The 15,771-nt window shown below is 51.2% G+C and overlaps 1 protein-coding gene across 1 annotated transcript; it reads left to right on the forward strand.

Moving 5' to 3' along the window:
• The first annotated feature begins 8,424 nt into the window (after positions 1-8,424).
• On the forward strand, positions 8,425-13,021 carry pth2 (parathyroid hormone 2). Its single transcript, XM_033013194.1, has 3 exons — positions 8,425-8,479; positions 10,582-10,691; positions 12,354-13,021. Exons 2-3 carry the CDS (start codon positions 10,585-10,587, stop codon positions 12,577-12,579), a joined length of 333 nt encoding a protein of 110 aa, XP_032869085.1. The 5' UTR covers positions 8,425-8,479; positions 10,582-10,584; the 3' UTR covers positions 12,580-13,021.
• Positions 13,022-15,771: the final 2,750 nt, after the last annotated feature.

Consider the following 15,771-nt stretch of genomic DNA (forward strand, 5'->3'; position numbering starts at 1 on the left):
ATTGGAGTGGGGTGGGCATAGAAGGGCACAGTCTTTGCAGACTGAGGTCAGGCTGGGAGTGGGTGTGAAGTGTTGGTTTAGGTGGGAAAGGGTCCAGTCTTTTCATACTGGAGTCTTGCCTTAAGCAGGTGTGAAGTGGTGAATGGGGAGGAGTGGGTGCAAGGTCCATTCTTTGTGGACTGGGGTCTGGCTGTATTTGTTGGGGGGGGGGGGGGGGGTTTCTGATTTTCACGTTTCTGATTTTCAAACCTGCTGTAAAACTCATTCAGGTCATTGGTCAGCTGACGATTGTCCAATGATTGGGGAGCTTTCCTCTTATAGCTGATGATTTCTTGCATGCCCTTCCAAACTGAGGAGTCACTGGCTGAGAACTTGCTCCTCAACTTCTCAGAGTACCTTTCCTTGGCAGTTCTGATTCCTCTTCTCAGCTCTTTATCGATTAGGCTATCTTTTAACCCTTTAACGATTAGGCTATCGACTTGACGCATATTTGCCCCCACCACCTCCCTTGATCTCGAAATAGAAATGTTACATCTGTATATAATGATCCCATTAAAATGTATATTTTATAACTTTCCAATATTTTATACTAATTTTATTAAAATAAGTGGTGCTTTATAAGGTGGAAGGGGTAGATCTGCAAATATGTCGTAATTTGAACATGGGAATTAAAATTATTATCGATTTAATTCACACCTCTGTAACTTAGCTTTAAGGGGGGATAATGTACAGTGCTGATTTACACCTCTGTAACTTAGCTTTAAGGGGGGATACTGTACAGTGCTGATTTACACCTCTGTAACTTAGCTTTAAGGGGGGATACTGTACAGTGCTGATTTACACCTCTGTAACTTAGCTTTAAGGGGGGATACTGTACAGTGCTGATTTACACCTCTGTAACTTAGCTTTAAGGGGGGATACTGTACAGTGCTGATTTACACCTCTGTAACTTAGCTTTAAGGGGGGATACTGTACAGTGCTGATTTACACCTCTGTAACTTAGCTTTAAGGGGGAGATACTGTACAGTGCTGATTTTGATACCAAAATGCACGCAATTCAATTACACCAAAAAGTCAGAAAATCTAGTCAGAAAATCCTGTCGAATTGTTTTAGTTTTTAACCGTAAAGAATCACAGTTAGCTCTGAATAAAATTGGTGATAATGTTTTCCCTCTCCTAACCTTTGGTTTTCCCTGCACCAAGGAGATCTTCCAACTCCAACTGACACATGGGTGGTGGTGGGCCCAGCGTGGGGGGGGGGGGGGGGGAAATAGGGTCCGTGGGGGGGGGGGGTCGTGGGCCCAGCGGGGGGGGGGGTCGTGGGCCCAGCGGGGGGGGGGGTCCGTGGGGGGGGGGGGGGGGTCGTGGGCCCAGCGTGGGGGGGGGGGGGTCCGTGGGGGAGGTCGTGGGCCCAGCGGGGGGGGGGGTCCGTGGGGGGGGGGGAGGGTGTAGTGGGCTCCGCGGCGGGAGAGGCAAAGGCCGGGCCGGAGCGGCGTCTGGTGTCGAGGTTACGGCCGCTGCCAGTCGTTCCCGCTCCCGCCCGGCGATGGGAGAACGGTCTCGTGTGTAGTTTGCTACCCAGGATATCAACCAGACTCCCCCTCCAGCAACGCCATATTCCACGACTAACCCAGAGTAGACACGAGCAAGATCTTTGGACACGAGGGGTCGAGGCGATCACTGAGTGTGGGGACTGCACGGGGCCACTGCGCGCGCGCGGAGAGATGCGTCATATTGCATCGCTAATGCGTCACCGGCTTCCCCAACTGCGCAGGCGCGGATGGTCGCTTTCTTTTGGCCCCCAAATCATCCCGCGGGCGGGAACCCCGACTCTGAGGCCAGGGTTGGGAATCAGCCCCGGACTCTCCCGACCAGAGAGAGGGAATCACGTGTAATCGAGTTCATTGTCACATACTGGGAGGTACAGGTAGAATGACAATCTTGCTTCCAGCAGCGTCACAGGGTTATAGGGTGATTTCACGAAAGGTCACTAGATCATAGATCCTCACCCACGTGACCGCAAAATCTAACTGGGGTACAAGCGTCACTTCCGGTACATGTTATTGATGCTGAAAACGCGCACTTTCACACCCGTTAAAAACCGCGAAATCGGCCCGTTTTCGAGCTGTAAATAACTGTGCCAGTCGGGGTGACCGTGAGGCACAGTTATCTTACTTTACAGTCCAGAAGATAGATAAAAACGAAGGTAAATACAAGAGGGAGCTGAAGGGGCAACAACAGCGGAAGTGGTTAGCGGACATTCGCCGTGGAGACATAAATATTGAAAATATCGGGAATTATCGCGTTTGCCCGCTGCATTTCATCAAAAGTAAGGCATTATTGACGTTTTATCTTTATTCATTTGTTATATAAAAAGTTGTAAAAGTGAAAAATCCGTCAGTAAAATTGCAAAATCGCCCATGATTCTCAGGTGGGTTTTAACATGCAAAATGAAAATGCTTCTTAAGCTACATTTACCATTTAAATAATCGTAAACTATCAATGCGTTTTGAAATAAATTTTACTCAGATGCAAGCTAAGGAATGGGATAATTGTCAGCTGTTAATTGGACAAAATCAGGACATTTAATTATTTGCCAAAATATATTTCTCAATGTTTCTTGTTTAAAGCCTGCACAATCACCCAAACTACTTATTTATTTATCATCTAATAACAGACAAGCTTGCAGCATGGAATGATGTCACCAATCCTGATTGGGCACCCACTGTGAGCAGGATAAACAACGTGCACAAGAACGCCACGCACGTGCAACAACTTTTACAACTTTTCATATAACAAATGAATAAAGATAAAACGTCAATAATGCCTTACTTTTGATGAAATGCAGCGGGCAAACGCGATAATTCCCGATATTTTCAATATTTATATCTCCACGGCGAATGTCCGCTAACCACTTCCGCTGTTGTTGCCCCTTCAGCTCCCTCTTGTATTTACCTTCGTTTTTATCTATCTTCTGGACTGTAAAGTAAGATAACTGTGCCTCACGGTCACCCCGACTGGCACAGTTATTTACAGCTCAAAAACGGGCCGTTCTCGCGGTTTTTAACGGATGTGAAAGTGCGCGTTTTCAGCATCAATAACATGTACCGGAAGTGACGCTTGTACCCCAGTTGGATTTTGTGGTCACGTGTGTGAGGATCTATGATCCAGTGACCTTTCGTGAAATCACCCTATAGACGCAGGTCATTTAGGACTGAGATAAGGAAAAACATTTTTCACCCAGAGAGTTGTGGAATTTTCTGCCACAGAAGGCAGTGGAGGCCAATTCATTGGATGTTTTCAAGAGAGAGTTAGATTTCGTTCTTTAGCCTAAACGAATCAAGGGATATTGGGAGGATTGTGAATCAAGGGATGTGGGGAGAAAGCAGGAACGGGCTACTGATTTTGGATGATGAGCCAACAATGGCAGTGCTGGCTCGAAGGGCCGAATGGCCTACTCCTGCACCTATTTTCTATGTTTCTATGACACACACTGAACGCATCTTATACACACATTACACAGGTTACACAAGACAGTGAAAAGGAGAAATACTGTACAAAAAACAGGACTAATGTAAAACACAATTAGAAAAGAAGGAACTGCAGATGCTGGTTTACACAGAAGATAGACACAAACAGCTGGAGTAACTCAGCGGGACAGGCAGCATCTCAGGAAAGAAGGCAAGGATTTAAACCAACATCTGCAGTTCTTTCCTACACGTAGTGTGAAGGGTCTCGACCCGTGACCTTGTCTGGTGCAGTTCCTATCCGCTGGTCCGTGGATACTGGGGTCCCGAGTCCGGGTGGAGTTATTCCAAATCCGGGCTGACATCGACACCACTGACCAGAGCTGCCTGGATGCAGGAGGTTGATGGACAATGTAGGGATAGTTTTATTGGAGATACAACACAGAAACAGGCCCTTCGGCCCACCGAGTCCACGCCGACCAGCGATGACCCGTTGGCACTCCGAGTTACTCTACATTCTCATACACTTCCTGTGGCTCTACTGTAATCATGCATTGTCTTTCTGCTGACCGTTTAGCTCGCAACAAAAGCTGTTCACTGTACCTCGCCACACGTGACAATAAACTCAACTGAACTGAAACTACAGGCAATTTAAAGGAATGAAGTATGCAAACCCACACATTCTCCCGCGGTCACAGGGAGAACGTGCAAACTCCACACAGACAGGAATGCAGGTCAAGATTGTCACGTGTACCGAGGTACAGTGAAAAGCTTTTGTTGCGTGCTATCCAGTCAGCGGAAAGACAATACATGATTACAATCGAGCTGTTCACAGTGTATAGATACATGATAAGGGAATACCGTTTAGTGCAAGGTTGGCAGGATATTGTGAAGGGAAATTTCTGAGCAGCAGATCACCGCGGGAAACGACGTTTCAAGGGTGATGTTAAACTCATGGCCACTCTGTCCCTCTAGTCCACGCCTGTCCCGCCCACAGCCCCGCTCCCTCTGTCTCCGTCTCAAGCTCTCACCAAGTTGGAAAGGGGGGAGTGCCGAAAAGATTCATCAGGATGTTACTGGAACTGGGGACCATTTATAAGGAGAGACTGGGCTGGCTGGCATTGTTTAGCCAGGAGGTTGAGGGGTGACCTCAGTAAGTCATTTATAAAACCACGAGGAGCATAGATAAGGTCGGATGCGCACTGCCTTTTCCTCTGTAGGAGAGGCTAAACCCAGAGGACAAAGGTTTATGGTGAGAGGGAAAAGATTTAAAGAGGAACCTGAGGATGCTGAGTGTGTGGAACTAGACGCGGCGGGAGTGGAAGAGGCGGATACAATAACAAGGTTTACAATACACGGGCAGGTGCATGGATAGGACAGGTTCAGTCCAAACTACATCGGACCATCGCCCCCTCGACTCCATAACCTCATCTCCTACACTACCCTACCCCATAATAAGCATTTTTTCAGAATAGCAGTTTGCAGGACCCACTAAAATCAGAGGTGGGGACTCATGTGCAGTACTAGTTAGTAACAATTCTTATGAAAGAACACACCGGTTTAGCAACAATGACAAGTGTGAGTGTGTTAACAATGCCGCTTAGACTGTTACTCCGATAATAATTGTGCACGAATCCTAAATAAATACAAGGAGCAACTTTGCAAAGTTTCAGGAAATTGGAACAGTGGAACTGGGCGGCTTAGTGGTCCAGCGGTAGAGTTGCTGCCTCACAGCGCCACAGACCCGAGTTCGATCCTGACTACGGGTGCTGTCTGTATGGAGTTTGAACGTTCTCCCCGTCACCTCCGGTGCTCCGGACTCCTCCAACATTACAAAGGGTTGTAGGTTAATTATCTTGGTAGAATTGTAAGATGTCCCTAGGATAGTGTTAGTGTACAGGGATCGCTAGTCAGTGCAGACTCGGTGGGCCGAAGGGCCGGTTTCGGCGCTGTATCACTAAACTAAACTTTCTGAACCTTCTGAATGTTGTAGTCGGCAGGGCAGTACTCTGCATCAAAGATCCTATAGCGGAGCTATAGGATCTTTGCTCTGCATATCGCCAACTTGGACAATTTAACATTTTATCAAGTCAATTAAACAAGCCAATTAACCTATATAGCTGCACGTCTTTGGAGTGTGGGAGGAAACCAGAGATCTCAGAGAAAACCCACGCAGATCACGGGGAGAACGTACAAACTCCATACAGACAGCACCCGTAGTCGGGATCGAACCCGGATCTCTGGCGCTGCATTTTGCTGTAAAAGCCCCTGTCCCACTTAGGAAACCTGAACGGAAACCTCTGGATTCTTTGCGAGGTTCCCGGAGGTTTTTGTCAGTCTTCCTACCTGCTTCCACTACCTGCAACCTCCGGCAACCACCTGCAACCTCCGGGAACCGCACGGAAACCTTGGGTGGGGCGCAAAGTCTTCAGAGGTTTCCGTTCAGGTTTCCTAAGTGGGACAGGGGCTCTACTAGGCAGCAACTCTACCGCTGCGCCACCGTGACTAAACTAAACTAAAACTACTATTTTCACACTGTGTTTTTGATTTTCTGTTTTTGGACTGAATTCTGTTTTTAATTTGTGTCACTGTGATGTCTTTAATTACTTGTTTTATTCCGATTATATGTTTTTATTCCGATTACTATGTAAGGTGTCCTTGAGATGTATGAAAGGCGCCCATTAAATAAAATTTATTATTATTATTATTATTTAGGAAAACGGTTCGCGGTTTTATAGAGAAGGGCGGTGGAGCGCACAACTGCCCAGTCGTAAGGCAAGTGCGGACAGCCACCCAATTCCCCGTCCCCCGCCTGTCCCCTGCCACCCCATTAGCCCCCCTGTGGTAATCCCACAACCTCCAGCTGGCGGTACTGCCCGCTTTGGGAACCGCTGCTTTAGATAAATAAACCACAGAACATAACACATAGAAATGTCCAGGAACAGGCCCTTCCACCCACAGCGTCTGTGCCAGACATAATGCCGACAAAATAATACTTTAGGCGAGATTTGGTGAACGGGGCAGCGCGGCCGGGACAGGAAGGAGGGGAGAGCGGTTCCCGGCCCTGGTCTAGCGGGCTCCGGGGTCTCTCAGACCGGGTGGGGGGACCGGTCAAAGGGGTTCTGGGGAGAGAAGGCATTGAGGTACGGGTCACGGGCACCGCTCACCAGCGGACCGGAGCCGTCGCCTCACTAGAGATCCAGGCTCAGCACCAGGTCCGCAGCCACCACGATGCACACTCTCACATCACGTGGCCGGACTATGCTGGGGGGTACCACGACCACATCCCACCCATACATTAGTCCTCAAGTCCCCCTCCTCTCTGAACACCCACCATCCCTCCCAGCAGATCTTGCCTCGGCCTTTGTCCATTCCCCGGCCATCCTCTGACCCCAACCCCCACCCTTGTCATGTCTTCACCATCCCCCCTGACCTCCCCTTTTCTGGTGTGGAAGGGTCTGTCTTCAACAGAGGCCTCGCCTTCATCCCCTTCCACCGCCAGCATGGAAACCGGCCCTTCGGCCCACCGACCAGCCTATACCGGCACTCTCCTACACACTGGGGACAATTTACATGTATCACCGAAGCCAATTAACCTTGCACATACCTGCACATATTTGGAGTGTTGGAGGCAACTGGAGCACCCGGAGAAAACCCATGCGGTCACGGTGAGAACGTACAAACTCCGTACTGACAGCACCCGTGGTCAGGATCGAACCCGGGTCTCTAACGCCCCAGATAGACCGTATGCCTACTCTATCTATTTGTGTTTCATGGAGCTTTGGAGGTGAAACCCAAAGCGGCCCCTCTCTTCATCAATGCTGACCCTTTCCTGCCCTTTATATTCGACCTCCCACCCTGCAACCAGTCTGAAGAAAGGTCCCAACACGAAATGTGAACTATCCATGTTGTCAGGAGATGCTGATACTCCAGCACTTTGTGTCAATAGACAAAAGACAATAGGTGCTGGAGTAGGCCATTCGGCCTTCGAGCCAGCACCGCCATTCAATGTGATCATGGCTAGTTATCCCCAATCAGACCCCGTTCCTGCCCCCCCCCCCCCCCCCCCCCCCCCCATCCCCTGACTCCGCTATCTTTAAGAGCCCTATCTAGCTCTCTCTTTAAAGTATCCAGTGAACCGGCCTCCACTGAGGCAGAGATTTCCACAGACTCACAACTCTCTGTGTGAAAAAGTGTTTCCTCCTCTCCGTTTTAAATGGCTTACCCCTTATTCTTAAACCGTGGCCCCTGGTTCTGGACTCCCCCAACATCGGGAACATGTTTCCTGCCTCTAGCGTGTCCAAACCCTTAATTACACCCTTTTGCGTAAACCAGCATTTCCTTGTTTCTACCAAGTTTGATACCCATTTACATTTATATCCAAATCATTTCTATATAAAACAAATCCTTGCGCAGATCCTTTGACTGTTCGTCTCCACGGGGAACTGAGAATGTGTAGGAAGGAACTGCAGATACTTGTGTACATCGTTGACACAAAACGCTGGAGTAACTCAGCGGTCGAGGCATTGTTTCTGGAGAGAAGGAATGGATGACTTTTCGGGTCTGCAGAAGGGTTACCCATTCCATCTCTCCAGAAATGCTGCCTGTCCCGCTGTTATTCCAGCATTTTGTCTTCGAGATAAACTGGGAAGTGTGAAACCGGGGTTGAAATCTCCGGGGTAGAAGATGATGTTCGGGCAAGCAGCGAGAAAACACAATTGGCTGTGGTTGGGAGTCCGGGTTGGTGGAGCCGGGGAGCGGGAGGAATCACAGAGGGTGGGCAGCGAGAGAGAGAGGGAGTTGCAGAACTCTCGTCAGTGAGAGGAGGAGAACTTCTTCAAAGTAGCAGTACCTTGACGAGATGTCGTTGGCTGGCAGGTCCGCTGATGTCAGGGGGATACAAGACGGCGGATATAAAGCGGCCGCTGTGGGTGGGGCGGCAGTTGTCTCACTAACAGGGACTCCCTGCGACTAACTGACAGTGGCGACAGCCGGGCCGCCAAGACCACAAGGTGAGATCACCCCGAAAAACACCGCCGTCTTTGCCCGAGAGGTCGCAGCTAGAATGAGGGAGGAATTGGACAGGTTGCTCCAGCTGAAGATGGTGCTGATCGCCGCTGCTGCCCCCTCTCTCACTCTCCCACCCTCCCCGTCGCTCCTCTCCCCCTCCCCCCTCTCTCACTCTTCCCCACACCTACCTCGCTCCTCCCCTCCCCCATCTCTATCGTCCCCTTCCCCCCTTCCCCCTTCCCCCTAGCCCCTTCCATCCCTTCGCCCATCTCAACCTCTCTCCTTCCTCCCCCCCTCTACTATTCACCCCCCTCCCCTCCCCTCCTCTACTCTTCACCCTCCTCGCCTCTTCCTCTCCCTCTTCCCCCTCTCCCTCCCTCCACCCCCACATGTCCCCTTTTAAAACTCGATGTTCGATGTGTGTGGGTCTGTGTTGTGTGTGTCAGGAGATAAGATGCCGTGTGTGTGTTGGTCTGTTGTTCCAACGCGCTCTGTTCCTGGATAGTGGAGAGTGTCGGTGCGGGGATTGAGTCTCGGTGTCTGGGTGTGTGCCGGGTGAGCGAGTGCCGGGTGAGCGGGTGCCGGGTGAGCGAGTGCCGGGTGCCGGGTGAGTGGGTGCCGGGTGAAAGGGTGCCGGGTGCCGGGTGCCGTGTGCCGGGTGCCGGGTGCCGGGTGAGTGGGTGCCGGGTGAACTGGTGCCGGGTGAGTGGGTGCCGGGTGAGCGGGTGCCGGGTGCCGGGTGCCGGGTGCCGTGTGCCGTGTGCCGGGTGCCGGGTGAACTGGTGCCGGGTGAGTGGGTGCCGGGTGAACTGGTGCCGGGTGCCGGGTGCCGTGTGCCGGGTGCCGAGTGGGTGCCGGGTGAGCGAGTGCCGGGTGAGCGAGTGCCGAGTGAACTGGTACCGGGTGCCGGGTGAACTGGTGCCGGGTGAGTGGGTGCCGGGTGCCGGGTGAGTGGGTGCCGGGTGCCGGGTGAGTGGGTGCCGGGTGCCGGGTGCCGGGTGCCGGGTGAGTGGGTGCCGGGTGAAAGGGTGCCGGTACCGGTTGTGGAGGGTCAAGTTGGAGATTTCCAATCCCCGGGTCACACGAGGTGCGGCCCCGACCTACCCTGTCTCTGCCGCCGCCTGAGTTGAACTGAATACATGTTATTAGCCTAGAATGTATAGGGAGGTTTCACGGCAGTCGGGTTACGACCCATGACCCGTACTGTTGCTACGCTCCACGTACACGCGATGAACTGCAGGTCCCCAGCGTAGCGGGCCCGTTAAAACCCGCCGAAATTGTCAATATTTGCGCTGTAAATAATGATGTAAATCGGGATAAGCGTGTGCGACATTTAGCCTACTTCAGAATTCCAAAAATGAGGAGAAATGACGGTAAATAGAAGCGAAAGCTGAAGGGACAACAACAGCCAGAGTGCTTGGCGAACATTGGCCGTTTGCTCACTGCATTTCATCAACTAAGGCAAAACATTTAAAATTTTAAAATCGCACATGGTTCTCAAGTGGGATTTTACATGCAAAAAGAAAACGACTGAAGCGAAATTTACAGCCAGATTTACCACTTCTGAAACTTTTTGGATACCAAAGGAATCAAGAAATACCACAAATAAGGCCTTACTGTTGATGAAATGCAGTGAGCAAACGCGATAATTCCCAATATTTTCAATTCCGATATCTGCACAGCCAATGTTCGCCAAGCACTGTAGCTGCTGTTGTCCCTTCAGTTCTCGCTTCTCTTTACCTTCATTTCGCTTCACGTTTGGAATTGTGAAGTTGGGTACATGTCTCTCACACTTACCCCGACTTCCACGTTTTTTTACAGCGCAAAAATTTAACATTTTGGCTGTTTTTAACAGATAGGAAAGTACGCGTTTCTTGCATTAATAACATATACCGGATGTCCTCCAGATGGATTGAGCGGCTCCGTGCGTCAAGCCCTATGACCCAGTGACCTTACGTGCAACCCCTCTATACACACAAGGAACTTGCCTTGGTGCTTTGCTCGCAAGTAACAACACGATATACTGTACAGTAGACACTTAAAAATAAAACATTATAATTTAAACATGTGAAGAACTCATACTGAGTCTCTTGTCCGCCCGCAGGTGATGGAGGCTTGTTGCTGCCGCCGGGCGCTGCTGATAGCGCTGATCCTGAGCTGTGTGCCGCCCCCGGGCACCGGGCCCGCTCCAGCATCAGCCGGACACACCCGCAGGTACAGTGGTCCCCCGAGCCCCCTCTCCACCGCTACCCCAGCCCGGGGCGACCCACACCCGGCGCGGGGTCTCACTGGGCGTCGGTGGGAGGGGATCGGGACGGAGCGGCCGGGAGCTGGGCTCATTCAGGAAGTGACAGAGGGAGAGGTCCGCACACCTCACGTAAACGCTGCCCCTCCCACTGCCTCTGGTAATTCGCACTTCCACCCTGGGGGAAATGTTCTGACTGTCTATCCTATCTATGTCTGAACCTCCGATCTCTCACAAAAGCCAATGCAAGCTTGACCAATCGCTCCTTGTTGCATTCGACCTCCCAAAGTGACTGTTTATATAAATATTTATATGCACGAGTGTGCGTGTATTATAGATATATGTGTGTCTGTATACACACACTATATATATACAGTAACTTAGGGAGGTTGAATGTTATAAGGAGAGATTGGTCAAGGTTGCATTGTCTGAAGAAGGGTCTCAACCCAAAACCTCACCCATCCTTCGATCCAGAGATGCGGTCTGACCCACTGTTACTCCAGCATTTTGTGTCTATCTTCGGTGTAAATCAGCTTCTGCAGTTCCTTCCCATATATGTATCATGTATAATATATATGATCCTATTAAGTTTATATATATATGTGTATGTGTTAGTGTGTGTGTGTGTATTTTCTATACATATATATATATATATATATATATATATATATATATATATATATATATATATATATATATAAACACATCCATACATACACATACACACATATATATCGCCATGCCAATACAACGCTTTGCCGTCTATGAGTAAGTCACTTCTTATTCCAAAAGACCAAGTCACCCCAGATGGCATCTTCATCCTCTGGCTCACCCTATGATGAGGCCACTCTCCAGTCCTCTCGGTCCTCGCGTGTGGCTGGTGAAGATGCAGAGATATTGGCAATACGCCCACAATCTTCTATGTGGCCTCTCTCAATAACCGGGATGGATCTCATCAGGCCGCGAGGATTGACCCAGCTCGGTGCCCTTCAAGAGCCCCGTTCCCTCCTCCTGATCTCCAGCTGCCCTGAGGGAGTGCAGCGTAGGTTCACCAGGTTAATTCCCGGGATGGCAGAACTGACATATGATGAAAGAATGGGTCGGCTGGGCTTTGTAGTTAGAAGGATGAGAAGAGATCTTATAGAAACATATAACATTCTTAAGGGATTGGACAGGCTAGATGCAGGCAAAATGTTCCCAATGTTTGGGGAGTCCCGAACCAGGGATCACAGTTTAATAATAAGGGGTCGGTCATTTAGGACCGAGATGCGGAAAAACCTTTTCACCCAGAGAGTTGTGAATCTGTGGAATTCTCAGCCCCAGAAGGCAGTGGAGGCCAATTCACTGCAGGTTTTCAAGAGAAAGTTAGATTTAGCTCTTAGGGCTAACAGAATCAAAGGATATGGCGAGAAAGACGGAACGGGGTACTGATTTTGGATGATCAGCCATGACCATATTGAATGGTGGCGCTGGCTCGAAGGGCCGAATGACCCACTCTTGCACCTATTGTCTATGTTTCTATGGTACATGAGTGTTGCCCACAGCCACTGCCCCAGGGTCCGTGAGCTCCCGGTGTGTGTTGTGCAGGAACATATCCCTCTCTGTCTGTCTCTCTGTCCCTCCCCCTGCAGGTGTGTGAGCGGGGAGCGGGGGCTGATGGAGCGTGTTGCCCCCGGTGTCATGCCCGGCCCTAGCTGCCCCTCGCTGGGTGCGGGGGTGAGCAGCGGGCAGGCGGTGCGGAGGAGCACGGTGGTGGCGGATGACGTGGCCTTCCGAGAGAGGAACAAGTTCCTGGCGGCCGTGCAGCGGCAACAGTGGCTGAAGACCATGATGAGCCGCCTGGTCATTGGTCAGTAGGTCTGGAGCCGCTCCCTGATGGGCTGCTGATTGGTCAGTAGCCCCCGAGTGGATCCCAGGGCTGCTGATTGGTCAATAGCCCCCGAGTGGATCCCAGGGCTGCTGATTGGTCAAAAATCCCCGAATGGATCCCAGATCGACTGCTGATTGCTCAATAGCCCCGAATGGATCCCAGGGCTGCCTATTGGTCCCTCAGCCGCTTCCTGGTAGGATGATGATTGGTCCATCGTCCCCGAGTAGATCCCAGCATCGGCAGCTGATTGGTCAATCTCCTCAAGCAGATTCCAGGGCTGCTGATTGGTCAAGTCCCTGAGTGGATCCCAGGTCGACCTTGATTGATCAGCCGTCTTCCAGCGGATTCCAGCTCAGCAGCTGATTGGTCAGTAGTCCTGGAAGGGACACCAGCTCATACATCTGTTTACCTGCTGAACTCAATAAATGTCTCAACACCAGTCAGTCAGCCAGTCCCCTGTGTTGCTTTTACTCTCACTGATGTGGTGGCGCGGTGGGCGGCTCTGGGCTAAGGGGTGCGGGCAGGTGGGACGTGTAGACTGGCGCACAGGTGGCGGTGGGTTTGCTGGGCCGAAGGGCCGTTGTCCGTGCTGTACGACTCGGTGACTCTGAGGTCGGGGGAGGGAGGGTCGGGGACTGAGGGGGGTCAGTGGGAACGACCGGCCCCTGTGCGGGTTGCGGGGTCACGACCGTGGGCGGGGAAGAATCTGGGGCAGTTGTTGGAGTGAGGGGGGGGGGGGGGTACAGGATTGCACTATGAGTGTAAGTGGGAACACGAGGATTAGCACAGAGACGGTGGGCCGAAGGGCCCTTTTCCCTGCTGTGTGAATGTCCATTGGGGAACGCGGGTCTGGGGGCGGCAGAGAGAGGATTGTCAGTTTCACAGTGAAGGGGAAAAGATTCAATATAATATGAGGGGTAACTTTTTCACACAAAGGGCAGTGGGTGCATGGAACAAGCTGCCAGAGGAGGTAGTCGAGGCTGGAACTATCCCATTGTTTAAGAAACAATTAGACAGGTACATGGATAGGACAGGTTTGAAGGGATATGGACCAAACGCGGGCAGGTGGGACTAGTGTAGCTGGGACATGTTGGCCGGTGCGGGCAAGGTGGGCCGAAGGGCCTGTTTCAACACGGTATCACTGCGATTCTATGCCCCGTGCTGGGTGCGGGAACCGTGTACAGCAGGGTTCGGTGTGCGGGGCAGCGCGGACTGAGGGGAGAGCTGTTCCAGGACATGTCCCGGCCCCGGCCCAGTGGGCGGCTCCAGTCGCTGAGACCGTATGTGTGTGTGTGCGCGTGGGGGGGGGGGGGGGGGGGGGGGAGAGAGGCTGCATCTGTTACTGGGTCATCGTGGGAAACGGTCAAAGGGTGAGGAGGCGTCGAGGTCCCGGTCACCGACACCGGACAGAGGCTTGGGGAATATTCCAGGAGATGCTGGGCCTTTGGCTGAAGTGGCGATTGTACAGAGATACAAACACGGGCCGGACCGGGACACAGAGCGCTGCAGTAACGCCGCGAGTCATCTCCTCACGGCGAGGCCAATGTGAGGAAGTTCTCCCGCTGTTACACCAGCGGGAGTCAGTGGATAGTTTGCCTCCTGATATTCATGGAGTCTTATAGCATGGAAACTGGCCCTTCGGCCCAACTGCCATTCCGACCCATATGCCCCATCTACACTGGAGCCATCTACCCACGTTTGGTCTATATCCCTCCAATTCTGGCCTATCCATGTACCTGTCTAACTGTTTCTCAACGTTGGGATAGTCCTAGCCTCAACTACCCCCTTTGGCAGTTCGTTCCATACACCCACCACTTTCTGTGTGAAAATGTTACCACTCAAGTTCCCATAAGATCTTTAGACAGTACATGGATAGCACAGTTGGGCCAAAGACCATAAGACTCCATGACTATCTTAGGAGGCAAACTATCCACTAACTTTTAGTACAACACAATGACTCCCACATACCAGGACCACACCTCTTCCTACTTTGTGCCTTGTTTGGACGCTGTTTCTTCCTCTGATCTCCCAGTTGCCGATCACTTTAATTCTCCTTCCCAGTCTCACACTGATCTTTCTGTCTTCAGTCTCCTCCATTGTCAGAGTGGGGCTAAAGGCAAATTGGAGGAACCGCATCTCATATTTCGCTTGGGCATCTTACAGCCCAGTGGTATGAATATTGATTTATCCAGCTTCAAGTAACCCCAGCATTCCCTCTCTATCCCTCCCCCTCGCAAGTTGCACCAGCTTCTCGTTTTCACCCAACAAACAGCTAACACCTGCTGACAATGGCCTGTTTCCTTTCTCATCGTTGCTTTTCTGCATATTTTCATTAATTGTTCATTATCTCTCTACATCATCGTCCATATTCTCTCGTTGTCCTTGCCCCTGACCAGTCTGAAGAAGGGCTCGACCCAAAACGTCATCCGTTCCTTCTCTCCAGAGATGCTGCCTGTCCCGCTGAGTTACTTTTTATGTCTATCTTTATTCGCAAAGCACCTTCTTTTTCAGGAAGTGTGGTCTCCCTCCATTGTGGTCGATGGAGCCCTCAACCACACTTCCTCTGAGCCCCCCCCCCCCCCCCCACCGTCTCAAACAGAACACCGTTAGAATTCCCCAGCTCTGCACCTTTCACCCCACCAGCTTCCTTGCTGACCAGCACATCATCCTGAAGGTCATAAGGAATAGGATTAGAATTAGGCCATTCGGCCTATCAAGTCTACTCTACCATTCAATTATGGCTGATCTATCTCCCTCTCCTAACCCCATTCTCCTGCCGTCTACCCATAACCCCTGACACCTGTACTAATCAAGAATATGTCTATCTCTGCCTTGATAATATTCCCTTGGCCTCCACACCCTTCTGTAGCACTGAATTCCACAGATTCACCACCCTCTGACTAAAGAAATGTCTCCTCATCTCCTTCCTAAAATAACATCCTTTAATTCTGAGGCTTTGACCTCTAGTTCTAGACTCACCCACTAGTGGAAACATCCTCTCCACATCCACTCTATCCAAGCCTTTCACTATTCTGTACGTTTCAATGAGGTCCCCCCTCATTCTTCTAAACTCCAGCGAGTTGGTCACTCCATCCTTGATCATCTCCACCAGCACCAGATCCCACCATCACATGTCCCCCTCCCACCGCTATCCACCTTCCGTAGTGGCCACCCCCTCC

Source organism: Amblyraja radiata, chromosome 38, assembly GCF_010909765.2.
Source record: "Amblyraja radiata isolate CabotCenter1 chromosome 38, sAmbRad1.1.pri, whole genome shotgun sequence".
Taxonomy (NCBI): Eukaryota; Metazoa; Chordata; class Chondrichthyes; order Rajiformes; family Rajidae; genus Amblyraja; species Amblyraja radiata.

Excerpts from the sequence above, each read along its gene's own strand:
- pth2 (XM_033013194.1), top strand. The coding sequence starts at position 10,585 with ATGGAGGCTTGTTGCTGCCGCCGGGCGCTGCTGATAGCGCTGATCCTG. Across the intron at positions 10,692-12,353 it reads TCAGCCGGACACACCCGCAG|GTGTGTGAGCGGGGAGCGGG; the intron begins GTACAGTGGTCC and ends CTCCCCCTGCAG.